Source organism: Schistocerca nitens, chromosome 3 (assembly GCF_023898315.1).
Source record: "Schistocerca nitens isolate TAMUIC-IGC-003100 chromosome 3, iqSchNite1.1, whole genome shotgun sequence".
Taxonomy (NCBI): Eukaryota; Metazoa; Arthropoda; class Insecta; order Orthoptera; family Acrididae; genus Schistocerca; species Schistocerca nitens.
The window spans coordinates 689,279,411-689,304,312 of NC_064616.1; the positions used below are offsets into that span (position 1 = coordinate 689,279,411).

The 24,902-nt window shown below is 42.2% G+C and overlaps 1 protein-coding gene across 1 annotated transcript in view; it reads right to left on the bottom strand.

Moving 5' to 3' along the window:
• LOC126249393 (src kinase-associated phosphoprotein 2-A-like) overlaps positions 1-23,842 on the bottom strand; it is a 221,949-nt gene extending 198,107 nt beyond the window's left edge. The window contains exon 1 of the mRNA XM_049951046.1: positions 23,774-23,842. Coding sequence (XP_049807003.1) covers positions 23,774-23,840 — 67 coding nt within the window. The 5' untranslated portion in view covers positions 23,841-23,842. The remainder of the gene's footprint in view (positions 1-23,773) is intronic.
• Positions 23,843-24,902: the final 1,060 nt, after the last annotated feature.

The following is a 24,902-nucleotide window of genomic DNA, read 5'->3' on the forward strand; positions in this document are numbered from 1 at the left end:
CCTGGTGCAATCTCTTTATTTGAAGCCACTTCGGCGGCTGGCACGTCAGTGAAGATGAGATGAAATAATTAGTCCTAAACAACTAGTCCCTAGCGAAGAAAATCTCCGATTCGGCCGGGAACCGAAGCCGAGACATCACGATCTAGATGCAGCTACGCTAACCAGTAGATCACAAGCGACGGACTACTTGTTAACAGAGTAACTTGCTCTAGTTTAAAGTCATTCACTTTTTCGTTATCCTAGACTCTTCGTATCGTATATTTCTGTTAAAACAAAAATGGTAAAAAATAAAATTTTTCTCCAGTTATTTTAATTAATACATATGTTAAATCAGTGGCGAAGTAGAGTGTTTTGTGTGCAACAGCCCTTAATGCGTCAGAAGTCGTCGAGAAAGTTAAATCCCACTAGAACAGTTTATATCCGAAGCTGTAAGAGATTCTTGCTACCGGGATTTGGCCAGAAAGGTAAGGAGTCGTGGTAGTATACAATGCCTGATTATAAGAGGGCGCCAACTTCCCACACTAGATCCCACATTTCTTTGCCTGGAGTGAGGGAATAAACACTACTGATACTGAGTCTTCTGTAGAATGGAGACGTTAAGCTCGGCAACCTCCTTATTACTATTTTACAAGATTGTTCTGCGTGGTAGCTCCAGATACCGCCCTCTTCCGCGTTTTCATTCCTTCGTGGTGCATTACAAGTCACACACAAAACTATACTGCACAAATATTCATCACAGCCGCATATGTGATACATATAGACGTTTGACAATATACGTAGAAGAAAGGAGGTGAAGTCTCTCTCAGAACTTCTGTAAATACGATAACTTATGCCTTTAACTATCAGAATTATACAAATGCTAGGGGACCTCAAACTGAGGATTTTGAAACGGGCAATCAGTAGTCGTAAATGAATTAATCAGGCGACACGAGCTCTTGAATGAGCAACACAAGCGAGGCACAGATTTCTTAACTGCTTTTAGTTCGTAACAAACGGCAGCATGCTGCATCCATGTTGGTGACGCTATCTTACGTGATGTGTGTTCGTATTTACTACTGCCTATAGTTCAAGACCAGTTGCTTAATATGAAGAATTATGCGCAAAAGATCTTGAAAACGTTCATCTAAGGTACAAAGTGATTCAGCTAAGTCGTTCAGCCAGAAACTCTGCCTGACAAAAAAATATGAATCATCCAGAAGAGGAAACGAAATGAAAGTTCACGGGTTGAGAGACTATGTGGTGTTATTTCAATGATTATAACATCGAGTCAGATTTACAAGGAACTTCGCAGTGTGAGCCCACTTATCAGTATGACATTGCACCCCTTCTGGCCTGGCTGCGTGCAGTGCCTCGCTTGCGAAGGGTGTCACTGAGGCGTTGTCTCCTCTCCTGAGACATGCTGACCCACAACTGCTGTAATTTGTCCTTGATATAGTAGCACTGCAAAGAAGTTAACGTTCGAGCTGATCTCACACATGTTCTGTCTGAGACCAATATGGGGATCTTGCCAGCTACGTGAGTTCATCACCATAAAACAGACAGTTCATATAGACACGTGCCACGGAATCAACATTGTCCTGTCGCAAAATGGTACCATGATACTACTGCATCAAAGTGAGATCTGAGTTTCTCCTGGCGTATACAATTTTCAAACAACTTACGGGAATTCAGCCAGGTATTACGAGGGCCGTTCAGAAAGTAACCTCGGGTTGATTTAAAAAAATACACCAAGTTAAATAAAAATATTTTAATATATACATCTTACAACTACATCTTTGCACTATTTTTCTACATAGTTTCCATAGCGATTGAGGCACTTATCGTATCTCTTCACAAGCTTTGAAATTCCTTCTGCATAAAAATCACCCGCTTGTGCCTGGAGCCAGCCTGTGACCGCATCTTTGAGCTCTTCGTCGTCATCAAACCGCTGTGACCCGAGCCATTTCTTCAAATGCATGAAGAGGTGATAATCACTTGGCGCCAGGTCTGGGCTGTAAGGTGGATGGTTGATAACGTCCCACTTGAAGGACTCAAGAAGGGCCGTTGTTCTGCGAGCAGAGTGAGGACGGGCGTTATCGTGCAAAAAAACGATACCGGAAGTCAGCATACCACGGCGTTTGTTCTGTATAGCCCGTCGTAACTTTTTTATTGTTTCACAGTACACGTCTTGATTAATGGTCGTACCACGTTCCATGAATTCAACCAACAACACCCCTTTGGCATCCCAAAACACCGTTGCCATCAGTTTTCTGGCAGAAAAATCTTGCGAGGCTTTTCTTGGTTTGGTAGGCGAATTTGAATGTGCCCACATCTTTGATTGTTCTTTTGTCTCAGGGTTCACGTACTTAATCCAGGTTTCGTCACCGGTCACGATTCTGTTTAACAATGGTTCTCCTTCGTCCTCATAACGTGACAGAAAGTCTAATGCAGAGGCCATTCTTTGAGTTTTGTGGTGGTCGGTAAGAATTTTGGGCACCCATCATGCACAGAACTTACGGTAACCCAATCTTGCTGTCACTATCTCGTACAAGAGAGTCTTAGAAATCTGTGGAAAACCAGTAGACAACTCTGACATTGAGAAACGTCGATTTTCACGAACTTTTGCATCAACTGTCTGAACGAGTTCGTCAGTCACCAATGATGGTCTACCACTCCTCTCTTCATCATGAACGTTTTCTCGTCCACTTTTAAATAAACGTACCCATTCACGGACAACTCCTTCACTCATAACTCTTGGTCCGTACATGGCACAAAGCTCACGATGAATAGCTGCTGCAGAATATCCTTTGCCTATAAAAAACCTTATGACAACACGCACTTCACATTTGGCGGGGTTTTCTATTGCAGCACACATTTCAAACTGCCACAAAAACTAAACTAGCGCAGATACGACGTTCACTCGACCAGGGCTTGATGCCGACTGACCTGTTGAGTGCGTGAACGCACAGATGGCGTCGCTACTCCCCCCACAACCCGCACTGTGACCAATCGGAGGTTACTTTCTGAACCGCCCTCGTATTTACAGTCACCGCCGATATTTCGGCGTGAGTATATCCCGCCACTTTCAAGGCACAAACTGCAGCTGACAGGCGATGTACAGGCAAATTTAAAACCTCCGTTCTTGGAGTAATTCAGAGAAGATAACATACAGACACTGAACACTAGTGCCACCAAAGATGACCAAAGTCGGAGATATCGATAATGAAAGACTACGAACTAGCAAGTGAGGTAACATTGACTTTGACCCTCCGTTTTTTGACAAGGGAGAGAGCCGGATTCCAAGCAGAGTTTAAACAAAACCTCCATCCCTGTTTACAAGGTTGCTCGCTAATTTAATCTCAACAGCCTCCTTAATAACACTGTCCCAATAGCTGGACGTGCATGCCAATATCTCGGTATTGTTATATAGCATAGGGTGCCCAGTATCCAAACAATGTTCGGCAATAGCAGACCTACTTGGCTGCCTGAACCGTGTGTGCCGTTTATGCTCAGTATGTAGGTCCTCCACGATCCTGATACTCTGACCAATATATGCCACGCCACAGCTACAAGGAATGCGAGATACACCCGCCTTACGCAAACCAAGATCATCCTTAAATGAACCCTAAAGCGCTCTAATTTTAGATAGAGTTCGGAAAACACATTTCACATCGTATTTCCGTAAAATACGACCGATCTTGTTGGAATTGCTTCCTATGTAAGGCAGGTGTCGACTCAGTTTTATCATCAATCATCCGTTGCACAGTTGGTCGATAGCGCAACGCACGTTTAATCTGTCTTTCACTATAACCATTTTGACGAAATGTAGCTTCAAGATGGGCCAGCTCAGCTGGCAAAGTCTCAGTGTCGGAAATGACGCGTGCCCTGTGTACCAAGGTACGAAGTACCCCTTCATGCTGAGCCGGATGGTGACAACTAGCAGCCTGTAAATACGAGTCAGTGTGAGTACGTTTCCGGTAAACTGCATGTCCCAATGAGCCATCAACCTTGCTCCTAACAAAAAGTCAAGAAAGGGAAGGCAACCATTCTCTTCCACCTTCATCGTAAAACGATCGAGTTCACATGTTCTAAAAAGGCATTTAAATTCTCCCTACCATGAGGCCAAACAACAAAAGTATCATCAACACATCTGAAGAAACAGGCGCGTTTCAAAGGCGCCGACTCCAGTTCACAGTCTTGAATACTGCATGAAAGGTAAGAAGCCAGGTGTCTCAACACCCTTACTCCCTAAAACACTGGAAGAATGGGACCTCTCCCCAGGTTGCCACCATATTCGACGACGATGGTCATCCGGGACGGTGCAGGAACGCGATTCATTGTTGAACACAGCGCGACACCATTCATCAGCAGTCCATGCTTTCCGGTCACGGCACCACTCCAAATGCAGCCGTTTAAGTTGTGCTGTTAAAGGCAACCTACTCATGGGGCGGTAATTCCTTAGTCCAGCTGGTGCTAGTCCGCGAGTAATTGTACAGGATGAGACAGCATGTTGGAGACAGTCCATTACTTCCAGAATGAGATTTTCACTCTGCAGCGGAGTGTGCGCTGATATGAAACTTCCTGGCAGATTAAAACTGTGTGCCGGACCGAGACTCGAACTCGGGACCTTTGCCTTTTGTGGGCAAGTGCTCTACCAACTGAACTACCCAAGCACGACTCACGGCCCATCCCCACAGCTTCACTTCTGCCAGTATCTCGTCTCCTACCTTCCAAACTTTACAGAAGCTCTCCTGCGAACCTGCAGAACTAGCACTCCTGAAAGAAAGGATATTGTGGAGACATGGCTTAGCCACAGCCTGGGGGATGATTCCAGAATTCTTTCAGGAGTGCTAGTTCTGCAGGTTAGCTGGAGAGATTCTGTAAAATTTGGAAGGTAGGAGACGAGATACTGGCAGAAGTAAAGCTATGAGGACGGGGCGTGAGTCGTGCTTGGGTAGCTCAGATGGTAGAGCACTTGCCAGCGAAAGGCAAAGGTCCCGAGTTCGAGTCTCGGTCCGGCACACAGTTTTAATCTGCCAGGAAGTTTCAGTCCATTACTTGTTCTCGGATCGCAGACGCGGATGTGAAGTCGTTATGATGTGCTTGGTGCACAATACGGCGATCCTGCCTTGTGGTCGTAAGACTTGGTCGACCACAGCCTTGAATACGATAATACCTCGTCTCGCTCCTATGCAGTCCTACATTAGGCCACTGTAACATCTGAATACCCCAAACATCTAGATATTGCACGGTTCGACTAGCCAACAAAATGAATACCCGCAATGAGAACCCTTTCAGTCTGTCAGGTGGCCGGCCAGAGTGGCCGAGCGGTTCTAGGCGCTTCAGTCTGGAACCGCGCGACTGCTACGGTCGCAGGTTCGAATCCTGCCTCGGGCATGGATGTGTGTGATGTCCTTAGGTTAGTTAGGTTTAAGTAGTTCTAGGTTCTAGGGGACTGATGACCTCAGATGTTAAGTCCCATAGTGCTGAGCACGGCTTCTACTGTGCTTCACAGTGATCACTCTACATCTGACGTTGTTCACGGTCCTTCCCCGTATATATCCTACCAGACCTCGTAACAATACTAAACATGAACAGCACTAATGTATTCTCACGACCATTGCACCAGTCACAAAGAATTGCAACGCTAATCATTTCCATACCTGTTGATTGTGGTACGTGCGCGAAGTAACATTCTCATCCGATGCGTTCTGGGTGCTTCACTTTTTCTTCAGGCAGTGTATTTCTGAAACACTTTCAGAAAACGTGCTGATGAGAAGTGGCACGGTGGTTAGCACACTGGACTTGCGTTCGAGAGGGCGACGGCTTAAATCCGGGTCCGACCATCCTGATTTAGGTTTTCCGCAATTTCTCTAAATCGCTCCAAACAAACGCTGCAATGCTTCCTTTGAAATGTCACGGCCAATTCTCTTCACCATCTTCGAAACAGTCCGAACTCGTTTTCCTTCTCTAATGACCTCATTGTCGACGAGACGTTAAAGGTTTATCTTCCTTCCTTTTTAAGATACCTTAATTCTGTTTTTACCCAATTAAATTGCAATCTGTTCCTCACCAAACAACGTAGCACATTAAAATTAGACAGATATTTCGCTTTTTGAAATGGAACCATAGAATTTTTTCTGCTAATACCGTAGTTCTAAACAAAGCAAATGCAACAGCAGATCACTATTCAAAAGCCTATTAGTAGTTTCTGAATAATTACAATATTTATGATCAAACTGTTAAAATTAAACTGATTGCTGTCTTATGCGAAAGTTCGTAGGTATGAGACTATATCACTTCGGAGAATGAGGGAACATTGTTCCACCGCCGCAATATCGGTGTAAAAGAAACACAGCGGAAATGTAAATTTCATTCTGTTTCTGTCGTTCACATGTGTCAAGTGTCGGTTAGATTGAAAAAATAAATATCTGCAACAAACCAAGAGAAATATGATATGCTGCTACTTTACGCAGAATACAGAAAGAACACGAAGAGAACAGCTGAGTTGTACGAACAAAGTATCTCGGCACACGGCACTCAACAATAATGACAATTCTGCGAATATTCAAAAACGCTGTTATTGGAAGGGCACTGGAATATTACGCAGACGGTAAGGAGCAAGGCTCAAACGAGCAGAACGAATGAAATAGATGTTCTGTCAGCGGTTTCTCGTAATTCACATGTTAGCTCCAGAGAAATTACGAGTGCCCCTGGAGTAAATCAGCTCAGCGTTGCTCGCATTTTGCGTTCAGTCAGCATCCACGCGTATTAGGTGTCACTTCATCAGAAGATTAACTAGCAGAATTGCCGAAAACGCATGGAATTCTGTCGCTCGGTTCTGTTGCGACATCACGGGGACAGGTTCTTTCTTCGAAGACTTCTTTTTACACATTCTTTTTACTTTAAGATCTTGGAAATCTGAAGTATGAAAGCTGAGGATTCGCACTGGCTGAGACAGGAGGCAAGTTGCTCATCAGAAGCAGTTGAGTGTGGTAATTTTGTGCGAGATTATTTCAGACTACGTGATTGGTGCTTACTTCATTGAAGAAATTTTAACGGGTACAGGAAACGCACAATTTCTTGCTATCGGCCCTTCTAAATTACACTCCTGGAAATGGAAAAAAGAACACATTGACACCGGTGTGTCAGACCCACCATACTTGCTCCGGACACTGCGAGAGGGCTGTACAAGCAATGATCACACGCATAGGCACAGCGGACACACCAGGAACCGCGGTGTTGGCCGTCGAATGGCGCTAACTGCGCAGCATTTGTGCACCGCCGCCGTCAGTGTCAGCCAGTTTGCCGTGGCATACGGAGCTCCATCGCAGTCTTTAACACTGGTAGCATGCCGCGACAGCGTGGACGTGAACCGTATGTGCAGTTGACGGACTTTGAGCGAGGGCGTATAGTGGGCATGCGGGAGGCCGGGTGGACGTACCGCCGAATTGCTCAACACGTGGGGCGTGAGGTCTCCACAGTACATCGATGTTGTCGCCAGTGGTCGGCGGAAGGTGCACGTGCCCGTCGACCTGGGACCGGACCGCAGCGACGCACGGATGCACGCCAAGACCGTAGGATCCTACGCAGTGCCGTAGGGGACCGCACCGCCACTTCCCAGCAAATTAGGGACACTGTTGCTCCTGGGGTATCGGCGAGGACCATTCGCAACCGTCTCCATGAAGCTGGGCTACGGTCCCGCACACCGTTAGGCCGTCTTCCGCTCACGCCCCAACATCGTGCAGCCCGCCTCCAGTGGTGTCGCGACAGGCGTGAATGGAGGGACGAATGGAGACGTGTCGTCTTCAGCGATGAGAGTCGCTTCTGCCTTGGTGCCAATGATGGTCGTATGCGTGTTTGGCGCCGTGCAGGTGAGCGCCACAATCAGGACTGCATACGACCGAGGCACACAGGGCCAACACCCGGCATCATGGTGTGGGGAGCGATCTCCTACACTGGCCGTACACCACTGGTGATCGTCGAGGGGACACTGAATAGTGCACGGTACATCCAAACCGTCATCGAACCCATCGTTCTACCATTCCTAGACCGGCAAGGGAACTTGCTGTTCCAACAGGACAATGCACGTCCGCATGTATCCCGTGCCACCCAACGTGCTCTAGAAGGTGTAAGTCAACTACCCTGGCCAGCAAGATCTCCGGATCTGTCCCCCATTGAGCATGTTTGGGACTGGATGAAGCGTCGTCTCACGCGGTCTGCACGTCCAGCACGAACGCTGGTCCAACTGAGGCGCCAGGTGGAAATGGCATGGCAAGCCGTTCCACAGGACTACATCCAGCATCTCTACGATCGTCTCCATGGGAGAATAGCAGCCTGCATTGCTGCGAAAGGTGGATATACACTGTACTAGTGCCGACATTGTGCATGCTCTGTTGCCTGTGTCTATGTGCCTGTGGTTCTGTCAGTGTGATCATGTGATGTATCTGACCCCAGGAATGTGTCAATAAAGTGTCCCCTTCCTGGGACAATGAATTCACGGTGTTCTTATTTCAATTTCCAGGAGTGTATTATTATCATTCTTTCTTTCTTTTCTCAGACGTTATGTCTGGTCAAAAATGGAAAGTGACGCGGACCTTGATCAAGCGTGACTTCCTTTTAACTGTACGGTATATGTTATATTGCATTTAGGAACTTTCGGGTAATTGAACATGTATCAATAATTACGGATTTCTGTAGTTGTATAGATAAGTTTGGATGTAGCTGTATTGCATTGGTGGATATTGTGTGGTATGACTCCTGTAGTTGATAGTATAATTGGTATAATGTCAACTTTATCCTGATGCCACATGTCCTTGACTTCATCAGCCAGTTGGATGTATTTTTCAATTCTTTCTCCTGTTTTCTTTTGTATATTTGTTGTATTGGGTATGGGTATTTCGATTAGTTGTGTTAATTTCTTCTTCTTATTGGTGAGTATAATGTCAGGTTTGTTATGTGGTGTTGTTTTATCTGTTATAATGGTTCTGTTCCAGCATAATTTGTATTCATCATTCTCCAGTACATTTTGTGGTGCATACTTGTATGTGGGAACGTGTTGTTTTATAAGTTTATGTTGTAAAGCAAGCTGTTGATGTATTATTTTTGCTACATTGTCATGTCTTCTGGGGTATTCTGTATTTGCTAGTATTTTACATCCGCTTGTGATGTGATCTACTGTTGCTATTTGTTGTTTGCAAAGTCTGCATTTATCTGTTGTGGTATTGGGATATTTAATAACATGCTTGCTGTAATATCTGGTGTTTATTGTTTGATCCTGTATTGCAATCATGAATCCTTCCGTCTCACTGTATATATTGCGTTTTCTTAGCCATGTGTTGGATGCGTCTTGATCGATGTGTGGCTGTGTTAGATGATACGGGTGCTTGCCATGAAGTGTTTTCTTTTTCCAATTTACTTTCTTCGTATCTGTTGATGTTATGTGATCTAAAGGGTTGTAGAAGTGGTTATGAAATTGCAGTGGTGTAGCCGATGTATTTATATGAGTGATTGCTTTGTGTATTTTGCTAGTTTCTGCTCGTTCTAGAAAGAATTTTCTTAAATTGTCTACCTGTCCATAATGTCGGTTTTTTATGTCGATAAATCCCCTTCCTCCTTCCTTTCTGCTTAATGTGAATCTTTCTGTTGCTGAATGTATGTGATGTATTCTATATTTGTGGCATTGTGATCGTGTAAGTGTGTTGAGTGATTCTAGGTCTGTGTTACTCCATTTCACTACTCCAAATGAGTAGGTCAATATTGGTATAGCATAAGTATTTATAGCTTTTGTCTTCTTTCTTGCTGTCAATTGTGTTTTCAGTATTTTTGTTAGTCTTTGTCTATTTTTTTCTTTTAGTTCTTCTTTAATATTTGTATTATCTATTCCTATTTTTTGTCTGTATCCTAGATATTTATAGGCATGTTTTTTCCATTGCTTCTATGCAGTCGCTGTGGTTATCCATTATGTAATCTTCTTGTTTAGTGTGTTTTCCCTTGACTATGCTATTTTTCTTACATTTGTCTGTTCCAAAAGCCATATTTATATCATTGCTGAATACTTCTGTTATCTTTAGTAATTGGATGAGTTGTTGATTTGTTGCTGCCAGTAGTTTTATATCATCCATGTACAGCAAATGTGTGATTTTGTTTGGGTATGTTCCAGTAATATTGTATCCATAATTTGTATTATTTAGCATGTTGGGTAGTGGGTTCAGAGCAAGGCAGGACCAGAAAGGACTTAATGAGTCTCCTTGGTATATTCCACGCTTAATCTGTATTGGCTGTGATGTGATATTTGAATTTGTTTGGATATTAAGTGGGGTTTCCAATTTTTCATTGCTATGTTTATGAACTGTATCAATTTAGGATCTACTTGGTATATTTCCAATATTTGTAGTAACCATGAGTGGGGTACACTATCAAAAGCTTTTTGGTAATCAATGTATGCGTAGTGTAGCGACCTTTGTTTAGTTTTAGCTTGATATGTCACCACTGCGTCTATTATCAGTTGCTCTTTACATCCTCGTGCTCCTTTGCAACAGCCTGTTTGTTCTTCATTTATAATTTTGTTCTGTGTTGCATGAGTCATTAATTTCTGTGTAATGACTGAAGTTAATATTTTGTACATTGTTGGTAGGCATGTTATGGGGCGATATTTAGCTGGGTTTTCTGTGTCTCCTTGATCTTTAGGTTTCAGATAAGTTATTCCTTGTGTAAGTGTATCAGGGAATGTGTATGGGTCTGCAATGTAACTGTTAAATAATTTAGTTAGATGTGAATGTGTTGAGGTGAACTTCTTTAGCCAGAAATTTGCTATTTTATCTTTTCCAGGGGCTTTCCAATTGCGAGTAGAATTAATTGCTTGGGTAACTTCATGTTGCAAAATTATCACTTCAGGCATTTGTGGTATCATCTTGTATGTGTCTGTTTCTGCTTGTATCCACCGTGCATGCCTGTTATGTTGTACCGGGTTTGACCATATGTTGCTCCAGAAGTGTTCCATGTCTGTTATGTTTGGTGGATTGTTTATTTTAATGTGTATGTTATCTATTGTCTGGTAAAATTTCTTTTGGTTTGTATTGAATGTTTTGTTTTGTTTCCTTCTATTTTCACTTTTTTTTGTATCTTCTAAGTCGTTTGACCAATGCTTGTAAATTCTGCTTCTTTTCATCTAATTGCTCTATCGCTTCTTGTTGTGAGATTTTACCTAACCTTTTTCGTTTTTCCTGACATTTCATTTCTTATAAATTGTGTTAGCTGTCCGATGTCTCTTCTCAGTTTTCCTGATCTGTAGCCTGTGTTGCCATGCTGGTTTTGTGGGTTTCTTCTGTGTGTTGGTTGGTTCTGATCTCTGCCTAGTGTATATATTTAGTGTAGTGAGTGCTCCTATATAAACCAGTAGTTGTAACTCTTCCATAGTTGTGTTTTCATTTATTTTGTTGTGTATGATTGTGTTGATAGTTTTTATTGTTGTTTCGACTTGTGGGTTGGCTCTGAGCACTATGGGACTCAACTGCTGAGGTCATTAGGCCCCTAGAACTTAGAACTAGTTAAACCTAACTAACCTAAGGACATCACAAACATCCATGCCCGAGGCAGGATTTGAACCTGCGACCGTAGTGGTCTTGCGGATCCAGACTGCAGCGCCTTTAACCGCACGGCCACTTCGGCCGGCGACTTGTGGGTTATTTGGCTGTCTATGCAAGAATGGTCTAATGTCTGTATTTATGTCTTTGTATTCTACATATGTCAGCTGAAATTTTTCTTCTATATCTAACACGTGTCACTTCGTGTTCTATTTGTGCTTGTTCTGGTGGCTGTCTTAAGATTTCGTTTTCCTCTGATTGTTTAATTGATGCGTGTTGTTCTTTGTTTGTTTGCTCTGGGATGTTTGAGTCCATTACTGTATTTTCTTCTTCTTCTGATTGCACATTATTTTGTTCCAGTATTTGTTGTACTTGTTGTTTGATGTTTTCTAATTCTGATTGGGGTATCCTGTTATTTTTTATTATTACACGGATCTGATCAGCTAGTCGTTGTTCTGTTAAAAATTTTAATTCCGGGTATCTGATAATAAATGTTGTGTATACTTGTGATCTGTATCCAGTTGTGTTGGTTCCTAGGTTTGTTGCTTGGTAATAACAGAACATGAGGTGTCGATTAACTTCATCTGACCATCTCATCCTCTGCCTTTGTTTTCCTTCTAGGGTGGTTGTAGGAAGCATATCCTGCAAAACACCTCTATTTGGATTTAAATCATTTTCCAGTTGGCTAGCAGTGTCGTTACCATTGTGGGCGGGCATAGGGTTCAAGCGTCGTCCCCCACCATGACGGCGCTTGTCCGAGGCTTCTTTAGTTCTGTCCTGAACCAACTCATCACACTAAAAGGGGGGTTAGCCCTATTAGTGGTTTGTTCTTTTCGTCGCCTTTTACGACTGGCAGAACATACCGGAGGCCTATTCTTTTCCCGAGCCTCCACGGGGATTACTATTATTATTACCATTACCATTAGCATTATTACTATTATTACTATTATTACTATTATTATTATTATTATTATTATTATTATTAATCGTATGGCAATTGTTACTCATCACTTTAGAAGTACAAATACAATTTAACACAATATTGACATAATTTAAAAAGTTTTACACTTATTTATAAACAGGCTGTTTATTAATTACTCATACACTTCAAAAGTAATCTTTAATTGTGTAAATGGTAAATAACTTACGGAAATATTTGATACAGCACTGAACGCAGTATATCTTCAAGGTTTACTTACAAATGTTCGATGTGGCTGTCTTTTGTAACACAACAAACGTTCCATCTGTAATAAGCTTCCTGCTAAATGCTATCAAGCCAGTCTTGATGTAAGTGGATCTGCTTGTGTAATCCATTGTCGCAGTTCGTTGATGTTTCTTGGAAGTGGTGGGACAAACACTGTCTTTAATGTAACCCCATATACAGAAGTCCATTGGGGCTAAATCAGGTGGTCGTTTCGTCAAGGATATTGTTCCACCACATCCAATACAACATGGCACATTCTCGTGGAGATACACGACTACTTCCGATAGCAATGTTATGCTGCGCCATCTTGCTGGAAAATACGGTAAATTCTGTTCTTTCGCAGAAGACAGCAATCGGTTCAGGTTCAAAATACTTAAGTCCTGTGTTCTAAGTATTCTAATTACTCCGAAATTAGGAATCTGACCTAAGAGTGAAACATTGTTATATTAGCCTCTCTTAAAACTAGCGGCAGAAATTACTATACTTCCTCGTGAAAAAGCCAAGTTGATATTGACATCTCTGTAATTCAAATAGCTATGAAATGGGGCGATATTTCATTTAATGAGGACTTTTTCGCAACAGAAAGCAGAAATACGAGTCAGGAGACATCTGAGGCAAACAGTTTAGCAGAATAATCCTGTAGGATGTACTGTAGGGAGCTCTGGAAGAATGTACATTTTTAAAGTACTGTTGGTTAATTCGAACTAATGTATATTTTTAAACATTTATTGAAGGTGTTGACAAATATGACCTGATCCCTAGTTGCCTGCAACAGATCGTATAAATGGCTCTAAGCACTATGGGACTTAACATCCTAGGTCATCAGTCCCCTAGAACTTAGAACTACTTAAACCTAACTAACCTAAGGACATCACACACACCCATTACCGAGGCAGGATTCGAACCTGCGACCGTAGCAGATGCGCGGTTCCGGACTGAAGCGCCTAGAACCGCTCGACCACAGCGGCCCAACAGATCGCATGAACACATCATTCTCTTTATACAGTGTGGCCAGAAACAGTCTGAAAGATTGTAAGGGGGTTGCAGGTTAGATTGTGCTAAAAATAACTGCTAAGAAAAAATTTGATACGTTGGGCCGTTTCCAAGTTAATAAGCTTTTAAGTTAGTCAATCAGGCCGTTGCGCGCCCAAATTCAAGCGGCCCACCACATACAATCAGTGTCAGTCGTTCTTAGAGCGTATACGTACATGACAGAGCACGGGACTGCTCAGCTTTTGGCTCGGATTAGATTCTTACTGTCGTCTCATGTCCTATTTTTATATCCGTATCATGTCCGGTTTTAGTAATCAAACGAAGGACACGTTTAGCGACACCGTCCTTGGTGGGTCCCTTTAATTTGGGCGCACGACGGCCTTACTGGCTAACTTCAATGCTATAACTCAGAAATGGCGTAACGTATCAATTTTTTCTTAATTATTTCTCAGAATAATCTACTCTGTAATACCCTCACAAGCTATTCTGACTCTTTCTGACCACTCTATATAGTATGACAAAGTCAGTAACCGAGAAATTTTGTAATATTTACTTATTTTTAATAACAAAATAAGAAAAACCAACAAAAATTTGTATGAAAATAAAAAATAAAACAAGATAAATTAATAAAATTATGCGCAGGTACAGAGTACATCAAAGACTTCACCGGTACCCACACCGAACCTAAACTTAAAACCTGTTGCCCTATGGCTCTATGTACCGACTTCAGTAAAAATGGAGTACAGTCAATGTAGCCAAACGGTTTTGGGGTCTCTAGGAACTCGAGTCGTCACGTCCCAAGTGGATTGACTTGTTTGGTTTTACGATGGCAGTATGAAGGAAAGTTAGAAAGAAAACAAAACTAATTACTTATCAATTTAATCAGGCAATTTTTACTGTAAATTGAACTGCAATTCCAATTGCAAACAATAATACAGGAAATAAAAGTAAAATAGCCAAAATTGTTAAATATATATCTTTGTTGTACACGTTAGGCGAAAATACTTTTATTCAACACGAAGACAAATCTTGAAAGTATAACCGAGGTAACCCGTGAAGTGCTTAACATTTCAGCTGTATAACGCCTTCACAATCATAGATTTAACTTCATTTCAGTTTATAGGTTTTCTGCTCCTGTGGATTGACAACAATCACTTTCTATGCATCAGGTACAGAGTGACACATATTTGGTGATTTCTCCGTACTTGGGCAGTTTTCTGTCGCAGGACTTCTTGCTTCTTTTTTCAGTCTCTTAAGTTTTTGAAGCTAATCTTGTTGTGTTCCACATCGGAAGCATAAATATTTAATAAAAATTGACGTTCCGTCAGATTGCAGTGTTAGTCTTTCACATAGCCTATCATCGAAAAAATGGCTCTGAGCACTATGGGACTTAACATCTGAGGTCATCAGTCTCCTAGAACTTAGAACTACTTAAACATAACTAACCTAAGGACCTCACACACATCCATTACCGAGGCAGGATTCGAACCTGCGACCGTAGCGGTCGCGGCCTATCATCGTCAGAAGACTTAAAAAATTCAAAGAAGAAGTCCCGTTTGACGGTGTACTTTCGACTGTTGGTTTTGACTAGCTGCCTCACAACACACCCCTATACTACTTATAAGCATTGTTTTACCTGTCGAAAAAGTGTACAGCGAAAATTTCGCAATAGGCAGCATCCACACTGGAAGAAATTTATGACCATGTATGGAAACTAACGAGAAATTGTATTGTTCAAGCCACAGATATTTGTCCAAGGTTCTAGCCAAAGTACTGCTCAAATAGAAGTATCTGAGCAGATTGTGTTAGATCATGTAGGGAAGATTCATCGATATGCGCCTGTCAATTTGCCTGTGGAATGCACACTTTGACGAATACAGTTTAAAGTGGTAGAACAGCCACTACAACCCATTCATAACAATGTATGCAGTCAATGGAGTCATATGAATTAGAATCAGGAGTTCAGTTCTCCTGCTAGCTGCGCGGACAGCCACGTGCGTTAGTACCCCACTTCCGGGATTCGGGGAGGTCCGCCGGCGCTGGATCGAATACGCCCGTCAGGATAACGAATAGCATCGGTGTTCCGACCATGTTAGACGAGATTTTCAGGCGGTTTCCCACATCCCATTACGTGAACACAGGGCTTGGGCTGGTACCAACGTCCCACCGCAGTTACACGATACACTTTCACATGGGATAACACTAGACGTAGACAGTTGGTGTAAACAACTTCCGTCAAGGGGGGGAAAGGAGAGACGACAGGAAATGGCACCCTCTACCACTAAGATTGCCAAATCGAAAACTAAACATGCCGAACCAGTGAAGAAACAAGACAAAAACTAAGAAAAAAGGAAGAAGAGTTCAGTTCTCCTGTGCACTATTTCAGTTACAAACGCCCTACAGTTTTTATTATTCACGTATGAAGCCTCTTGCAATTGCAACAGCTGCCACTCTGGAGTCATGAATAACTATGTGCCACAACCGAAACAGATCAGTCACGATTTTCTATTAACTTCTGGGCAGAAATTGCAAAAGATCAAGTAACAGAACTAATTTTGACGCATGCAGATTGAACGACGCATGTTAGCTTATGTTACCCCTATAATTTTGGTGCCACGCTGTTTAGACGACGCACGTTAGTTTATGTTACTTCGATACGTGCTGGCACAGTTGTTGGCGACTGTACTTCTTGCTGTCCGCGGCAGGATGCAGTTCAGACACGACGGTGCGCCTTCTAACTTGGATAGCAATCTCTGTGAGTACCTGAATAACAGATGCCCTCATCACTGGTTTGGAAGGAGAGGTTTTCTCCCGTGGCCAACGTGATGGTCAGATATCACTACTTTGGGTTTTTCTAAGAGACTGTTGGTGCATGAAACCGAAGCAGAAATTGGAAACACAAAAACGGGTTGATAGTGTCCTAGCTTCCTTTCTTCGTGTACAACTTGAGAGAGTGCAGCAAAATTTTATGCGCTATTTTAATACACACTTTGAGATTCGTGGTCGTCACTTTGAACAGTTGCTATGAACCTAAGTTGTCATTGGAAGGTGCATATTGTTTATCCCAGAAAAAATTATTTTTCTAACTATTGTTTCCTTATCTCAAAGTACTCAGTTCTGGATCCTTTACCATTTGTATATTTTTGACCCTTAAAGTTTGGGCGCTCTGCATACGAATACCAATCAAAGTGCTTTATAACGACGGGATTCGAGATAATGACTAGGCAAACATGTATTAGTGGAAGATTTTGGGGTTGAGTTCTTGGGTTGTTTGTGCGAAAGAGACCAAACAGCGAGTTCATCGGTCTCATCAGATTAGGGAAGGACGGGCAAGGAAGTCGGCCGTGCCCTTTGAAAGGAACCATCCTGGCATTTGTCTGGAGCGATTTAGGGAAATCACGGAAAACCTAAATCAGGAACCGGGATTGAACCGTCGTCCTCCCGAATGAGAGACCAATGTGCTAACCACTGCGCCACCTCGCTCGGTGGGCAGATTTTACGCCACGTGTAGCGAAGTTCTACTAAGTCGCCATCGCGTACATAACTGCATCTAGAGTTGCTCATAAGACACAGTAGGATGTCCGGCAGGGAGCACATACTTACCTCCGCACCCATTTCATTACAACTGCGAATGGAGAGCTGAAAGAACGATAGTCGGTACGTCTCTGTACTGACCCGCGTTTGTTTTATGTAATAGTCATGGTCCTTATGTGATGTGTGTGTCTAAATCAGTAATATATTTACAGACTAAACTCCGAAGAATAGGAAAAAATCAGTTGTGCCCTTTCAAAGGTACTATCCTGGCATTTGCCTTAAGCGATTTAAGCATATCACAGAAAAACCGCATTTGGATGCCTGTATGGTCACTTGAACCTCCGTCCTATAGAATGCAAGGACTTTAGGGATTTTATACCAGATTTTGTAATGTACAAACGTTTTGTTTTGATCTTCCCTACTGGAGTTTTGCGACCATAAGTGTGATACTCTGACTCCGACATATCAAATCCATAATGAAACTTCCTAGCAGATTAAAACTATGTGCCGTGCCGGACCGGGACCCGAAGCTAGGACCTTTGCCTTTCAGGGGCAAGTGTTCTACTGACTGACATATATAGGCTTGAGTCACAACCCGCCCTCACAACTGTACTTCCGTCAGTACCTCATCTCCTACCTTCCATACTTCATAGAAGTTTTCCTGTGTATCTCGCTGGACTAACACTCCTGGAAGAAAGGTTCGACCCCTGCCCTGATCCGGCACAAAATCGTAATCTGTCAGGAAGTTTCATATCAGCGCACACTACACTGCAGGGTGAAAATTCATTCTGCAAACTGGTAATATTATTAGGTCGCAAAGTGTTTGGTTTTAGTCGGTACAGTCTTAGAAGGTGCAGTAACAAATTTTACGACCTTGAGCTGCTTGAAATCATTTAATCTGACTATTTACATGTCCCAATAGCTTTTATCGGATTAGATATTTATGTCCAGAATTAAAATCATGTCACCCGTTCGGTGCCCCTTAGTGAGTCATTTTTCCATAAATTCATGTGATAATAACGCAAGTCGTGTTAGATTATGATGATGCGAGATACACACAATTCTTTTCTACTGTTAAACTGCTTTTTCCGATCAGACGTCAATTCTGTAGTTTCCGCAGTTCGATTAAGGTGAATGCCCAGAACGTTTCTTTGAAAAGGACGCAGTCATTCTGTTTTCCCATCCTCGTCTGTTCCGAGTTTGTACTCCATTCCTGATAATCTCCTCATCGATGATACGTTAAATCCTATACTTTATTCACACAGTTGTTCTGTCTAGTATGTCCAGTGTATTAGTTAACAGTAAACAACGGAAATATTGACTGAAATTGGAACCATAACAAGAGCAGAATATGGAATGTGTAAATCCAGAGTAAGCAGAAAACTGCGCAGCATGTCAGATGCAGATAATAGTGAAAGAGAAATATATTATCCCTTTTGGGACATTTGTAGAATCACCACAGGTACCTGTATTTTAAAAGTTGCTTCATGTTCTTGCCCTTGACGAAGTTTCATACACGCTAAGAATGTGAACGATACAATGCTGTATATCTCTTAAAACATTAGAAAGATAGACAGATCCAGCAGAAATTAAAGACTTGGCTGCATGGTCGAGGTCATTAATGTAGTACCAATCTAAAACTTTCAACGTCACTATTTGGCCAGCAAGCGAAAACAGATGGGGGTGATCAGTTCCTAATCACAATACCATGGTCCAAAGTCATGGGCTAACTCCCATACCACTTTACCGTCTCTAATGAAGTGAGCATATTCGACACTGTTGTTGGTGACATCTGTCGGTAGGGGCCTTAAGCTCGATAGCCCTGTGGTGATCCCACATAGAAGGATTATGTCAGTCGGGACCGGTCCCCACGCTTTTCCTTTGTCACTTTGTCATCATCAGCATTAAGAGAAGATTCCAAGTTATATGGACTACAAGAAACAGACGCACTTACAACTCATCATCGATACATGTACTTATTTCGATATGTACGTTACAGTGCAGCTTCTCTGCTAGTTTCTACATTTGGTAATAGTACTGTGATACCGAAACGACACTACAAGGTTGTTTTTGCGACGTAGCAGATAGTTGTTTTTATCATCGTTTATTGTTCAAAATGGTTCAAATGGCTCTGAGCACTATGGGACTTAACTTCTGAGGTCATCAGTCCCCTAGAACTTAGAACTACTTAAACCAAACTAACTTAAGGACATTACACACATCCATGCCCGAGGCAGGATTCGAACCTGCGATCGTAGCGTTCGCTCGGTTCCAAACTGTAGAGCCTAGAACCGCTCGGTCACGCCGACCGGCGTTTATTGTAGAATATGCACTTACGCCAGTGGCCAATTATCACGCTGAGACAAGCCCGCATGGTTTACCATTTCAGCCAGATGGAGGATGGCCTATACAAATCTGCAATTATTGCTTTCTATTTGTATATATGGACAGATTAACCGCTATGTATCAGACATAACTCAGATTTAAAAACACGAAATTTCTCTAGTTACTGACTCAGCCAACGAAAAGAAAGGCATCAATGTGTGCAAAAGAAGAAATAGCTCCCAGTTAACAAGAAGTATCACACGCCGGGATATATTAGTAAACAACGTAATATGACTGTTTATCTCTGCGTCAGAAAATGATACAACTGAATTTCACAAAATAGACGTATGAGATGGCAGCTGGTGTGGGTCAATCAAACCTGTTCAGGCGAACAGCAACATTGTCATCACTGTCCGAGAGGTGACAGGCAGGCACGTTGTCAAAATATTGTGAATTGAAAATAACTAACTCGGCTGGAAACCCAGAAACTTGGAAATTAAGTTACAAGTTGTCACTGGACTTCATAATGTTTGCTTATTACTGCAGCGACACCACAATTAATAAATAGATTTCATTCATTATACTCTCCGTAATATAGTGCAGATGTGCATTAGGGACTACAACAGTTCTAAATGCTCAAATGTGTGTGAATTCCTAAGGGACCAAACTGCTAAGGTCATAGGTCCCTAGACTTGCACACTACTTAAACTAACTTATGCTAAGAACAGCACACACACCCACGCCCGCGGGAGGACTCTAACCTCCGGCGGGAGAGGCCGCGCAGTCCGTCCATGACGCCTCAAACCACGCGGCCACTCTGAGCGGCTACAACAGTTCTCATGGTAAACGTGTGAACTGGTGGTCACATCGTCGATGAAGTTTTCAAGTTACACAAAGCAAGAAAACAATATCGACGTTAATACGCCGAAACTATTAGCAAGTGAAATTCAAGTGCTACTTTCAATCTGTGGTCATCTGGAGTAACGCACGGAAGTACCTGTCCAGTTAACTAACAACCACTGACGATACCTTTCACATTAAAGGTAACATATGTCAACACTGCAGCGCGTAAGAGGCATTTTACCTGTGAACGAATAGTTATGAATCTATTCTAGAAGGAGGTCACTGCAACAAACTTGTTATATAAAATTTCATTACTTAACTTGGCGAATCTGTAAGTAAATACATCTCAACTCAATGAAGAAACTGTTCACGTTTATAAAAATCATCTGAAAACATGCAAGCAGAATAAAGATAAATACTGCAATGTGTCCTTGCTTGTATGGATGACAGGTATTACAGAGTGGCACAGGTGGAAAGAGTAACATCGACAACCTGGAATCGGCTTATATTGGAACATGTCGCAGGTTCTGACTAACTGAAAACTGAAGATTTCTTCAGAATGTCTTCAGAAGTGGGAGCAACTGAACAAGTCTGATGAGACTGAATCTGTTACACGTTCTCCTGGCACGCCAAACCAGGCTGTTGCAGGTGCCACTGAACGATGTGGAATAAATGTAACAGACTGAGATCGGATAGGGGGCATACAACAGACTTAATGGCTCAGCAGCAGTAACGTACGCTCCAAACTTGTGTGTAAGACGAAGATGGATTTGTGCTCAAAATAACACTGAACAATTCCTCATCAAGTAATTTCAATTATCTAAATAACCACACAAAATCTGTGAAGTTAAGCGTTTAACGAACTGCACTTTCCTCATCATATCCTCATATTTGCATGTGTAGTACTGAAATTCAATTTCTGAATGAGTACTGTGGACTAATTGACACTCGAACCTTTCAGAAGCTAGTGACCAACATTTCAGACAGTGGAAACTATAGCCAGGAGAACTATATGTATGAAAATCGAAATAGTAATTACAACCTTTCCTTATACTCATGATTGGCGAACTGGTCCTTGATTGTTGCTTTACAAACTGTTTACGCCAATAAACTGACATAGTCACTACTGACTGGTTACACTGTATAAAACTTTATTACCTTTTTCCATTCTGTACTTTTCGTCTCTGAAGAACGAACAAAGTAATAGCAAAATGTCGGCAACGTTACAATATACTTCAAATAATTCCAGGCGGCAGCGTTTTAGTTGGTAGCTCATATATCCATTAGTCGGGCTGTGTCGTAAGTAGTGCGTACATTATTGATCGATCCTCCGTTTATTGATTAGCTTCCTTGTTTAGAGCCCTAGGTTGTAGGTCGCAAAAATGCAAATGAGCCCGTAATTCTTTGTTGCGAAATTTTGAAACTCGTTAGTTCTAGAAAATCAGTAGTGTCTCTGAAACTTCATCTACAAATGTTCCAACATCAGACCTGTTCTGCTCATAACAGAAATTTCTATTTTTTTCTGCATCTGTGTTCCACTTATACTGTGGTATCATTCAGAGCGTTCTTTCCCTAATATTTTATATTTATTTTCATAATTTCACTTTCTCCTCTCCTCCCTCGCTATACTCCTGTCCGACCTTCTCTCAAGTATTTCCCACTACGGAGACGCTGTTTCTACGCGTAATCCCACTCAAGACAACATGTTGTTGGTTCTGTTGTTGTTTTGTTCTTCAGTCTAACTGCTAAAGATTAAGTAAGAAATTCCACATATTACAGATGTAATACAAAAACTTCAGTTATGAAGTTCCCGAAAGGGGGAATCTCCATCCGATTTCAGAGGCAAGGACAACAGTTAAAAACAACAATACTACGAACAAAAATAATAATATCGTTTGTCTCACAACATCGTTTAAGCCTTTGATCTTTTGACGCTTCGAAGGCCTACGTATCGAGTATTTCAATGTCGATGGTTACGAAGCATGCATGTCAATTACTTGTGATGTTAATGACGCTTATATGAAAGGCAGAAAGTTAAGTCTGGCATCGGAACAGCCTGTTCCTCTGTACATCTCTACTGAGACTGATGACATATCCGAGAAACAAATAGCCGTAAAGTAGGTCACAAATAACAGTACCAAGAGAGATGACGCATGTGCAATGCTACGCGATTAGCTGTGTTCCGTAGGTATGCCTCAGCTATCCAGGGGCGGCCGCGCGGGATTAGCCGAGCGGTCTCGTGCGCTGCAGTCATGGACTGTGCGGCTGATCCCGGAGGAGGTTCGAGTCCTCCCTTGGGCAAGGGTGTGTGTGTGTTTGTCCTTAGGATAATTTAGGTGAAGTAGTGTGTAAGCTTAGGGGCTGATGACCATAGTAGTTAAGTCCCAAAAGATTTCACACACATTTGAACATTTGTCCAGGGGCACCAAGTAGTTCACTGTCTGATAGAGATGATCAGGATATCTGCACCTTTTAACCGGCCCCAAATTGGAGGACAACACGTAGCTCTGGGAATCCATTTTGTTTTGCAAACAACAACATCCCTCTTTAGTACTTCAGTCAGTTTTCGAAAAAAAAAAAGCAAACAAACAAAGTAACTAACTAAAATTCTCTGTGTTGGCCCAATGAGTAGTTAGGTGAAGGTCAGTTCAGAGCAACGAGTAAATCACTTGCATTTGTTACGAAGGTAAACACACACACTGCCAAGCCAAGAAAGGACATAGGAGTCTAATACTAGTTTGCAGCAAAAGCGTTAAGGATAAGCTCTCAGGATTACTCACTTATTAATCACAGTAGTGCCCATACAATCCTTGGAACAGAAAACTGGCTACAACATGAAACAGCAGCGCAATTTTAAATTCCGATTGGAGTATGTATCAGCAAGGTAATCTGCACAACCAGTGATGGAGTATTTACTGCCGTAAAAAATTCAGTAATGTAAATGACATAAATAGAATGTGCGATATTGTGGATTAATATAAACATCAAAGGTGGAACAAACATAGCCACATACTGACCTGAAATATTACTGTCAGTCAACCTACAGTCTGGAAGCAGCGACCACAAGCTTGTTGTAGCATCAGTGATCACTTGTGTTGAATGAAAAGTTAAGGGAGGCAGGAAGGTATTTCTGTTTAATTAATGTGATAAAACTCACTAGAAACTACCGGGGCAGCCAGGAGGAAACTCTTTTAGCCTCGGCAGTGTTTCAGTTACAGGACTTTTCACATAACCCCACAAGAAAAGAATAGAATGGGATCATATCAAGAGAAAGAGCTGCCACAAGAAAGGACCTCTTCTTTCTACCTACCTAACAGATATCGTCTGGCGAGCAAGATTTGCAAAAGTGAGTTGAGGCTCCAGGAAGTTGGCACCATATACCTGCAAGGAGATGAAGTATAGTATCTTTCAACTACGCGGAGAATATTTTTCTCCAAACAGAACATACACTGTTGCATTTAAGTTAGGACAAAGCAGGTAGGGCCTATTAACCAACTACGTCAACCTGTGTTCCTGGCTCTACAAGGCTTTAAAGTAGGGATTCTTAACCAGGTTTTGCTTATTTAATGTTTCGTGGCTAGGCATGAAAGTGAGTGGCAACCATATAGCACTGTAGCACCCTTTAGGGTCAACACAGTGCCAGTCATCAGGAGATAAGACATGCACTTCCCTGTTGAGTCGTAGGCTGTAGCTGCTGATCCCGTATTACTTACATTACTTTCGACATAGTACTGCTTGCGACATCCATTCCACGTGCAACTCACCGAGTATTGAAAGAGGGCTCTTCAGCCACACGAACAAGCACTGCCTATTGTGATACCACCGATTCTGCTTTAACAAATCTTTGGAAAAGGCTTGAAATCATTGCATGTACCGGATGTATCCTATGTGAGAAACAAGTCAACTTCCTTACAGTTTACATTTTCTTGTCCATGCACGAAAATCTTGTCTAATAAATCTGTACACACGCACAACGCAATTCAATAGAGGTAACCGACTAGTCTTACAGACCGTTCCATCAGGACTGACCATGTCAGAATATACAGGGTGGTTATAATTAAACTTTCGCTTCTTGACAGAGCCCCATGAAAAACGAATGATCGTAGGGCAATAAAATTTTGAGGGAACATTTTTAAGGGAATGCGGAAGAGAAATAACGAATAAACCATTGAAAGAAACTGTTTTCATTTCCATATGAAAGTATCATTTGTTAACAGTTTGGCCGTGCGGTTCTAGGCGCTACAGTCTGGAACCGCGTGGCCGCTACGGTCGCAGGTTCGAATCCTGCCTCGGGCATGGATGTGTGTGATGTCCTTAGGTTAGTTAGGTTTAAGTAGTTCTAAGTTCTAGGGGAGTGATGACCACAGCAGTTAAGTCCCATAGCGCTCAGAGCCATTTTTTGTTAGCAGTTTATCATATTTACGTCCCAGGTTGCGAAC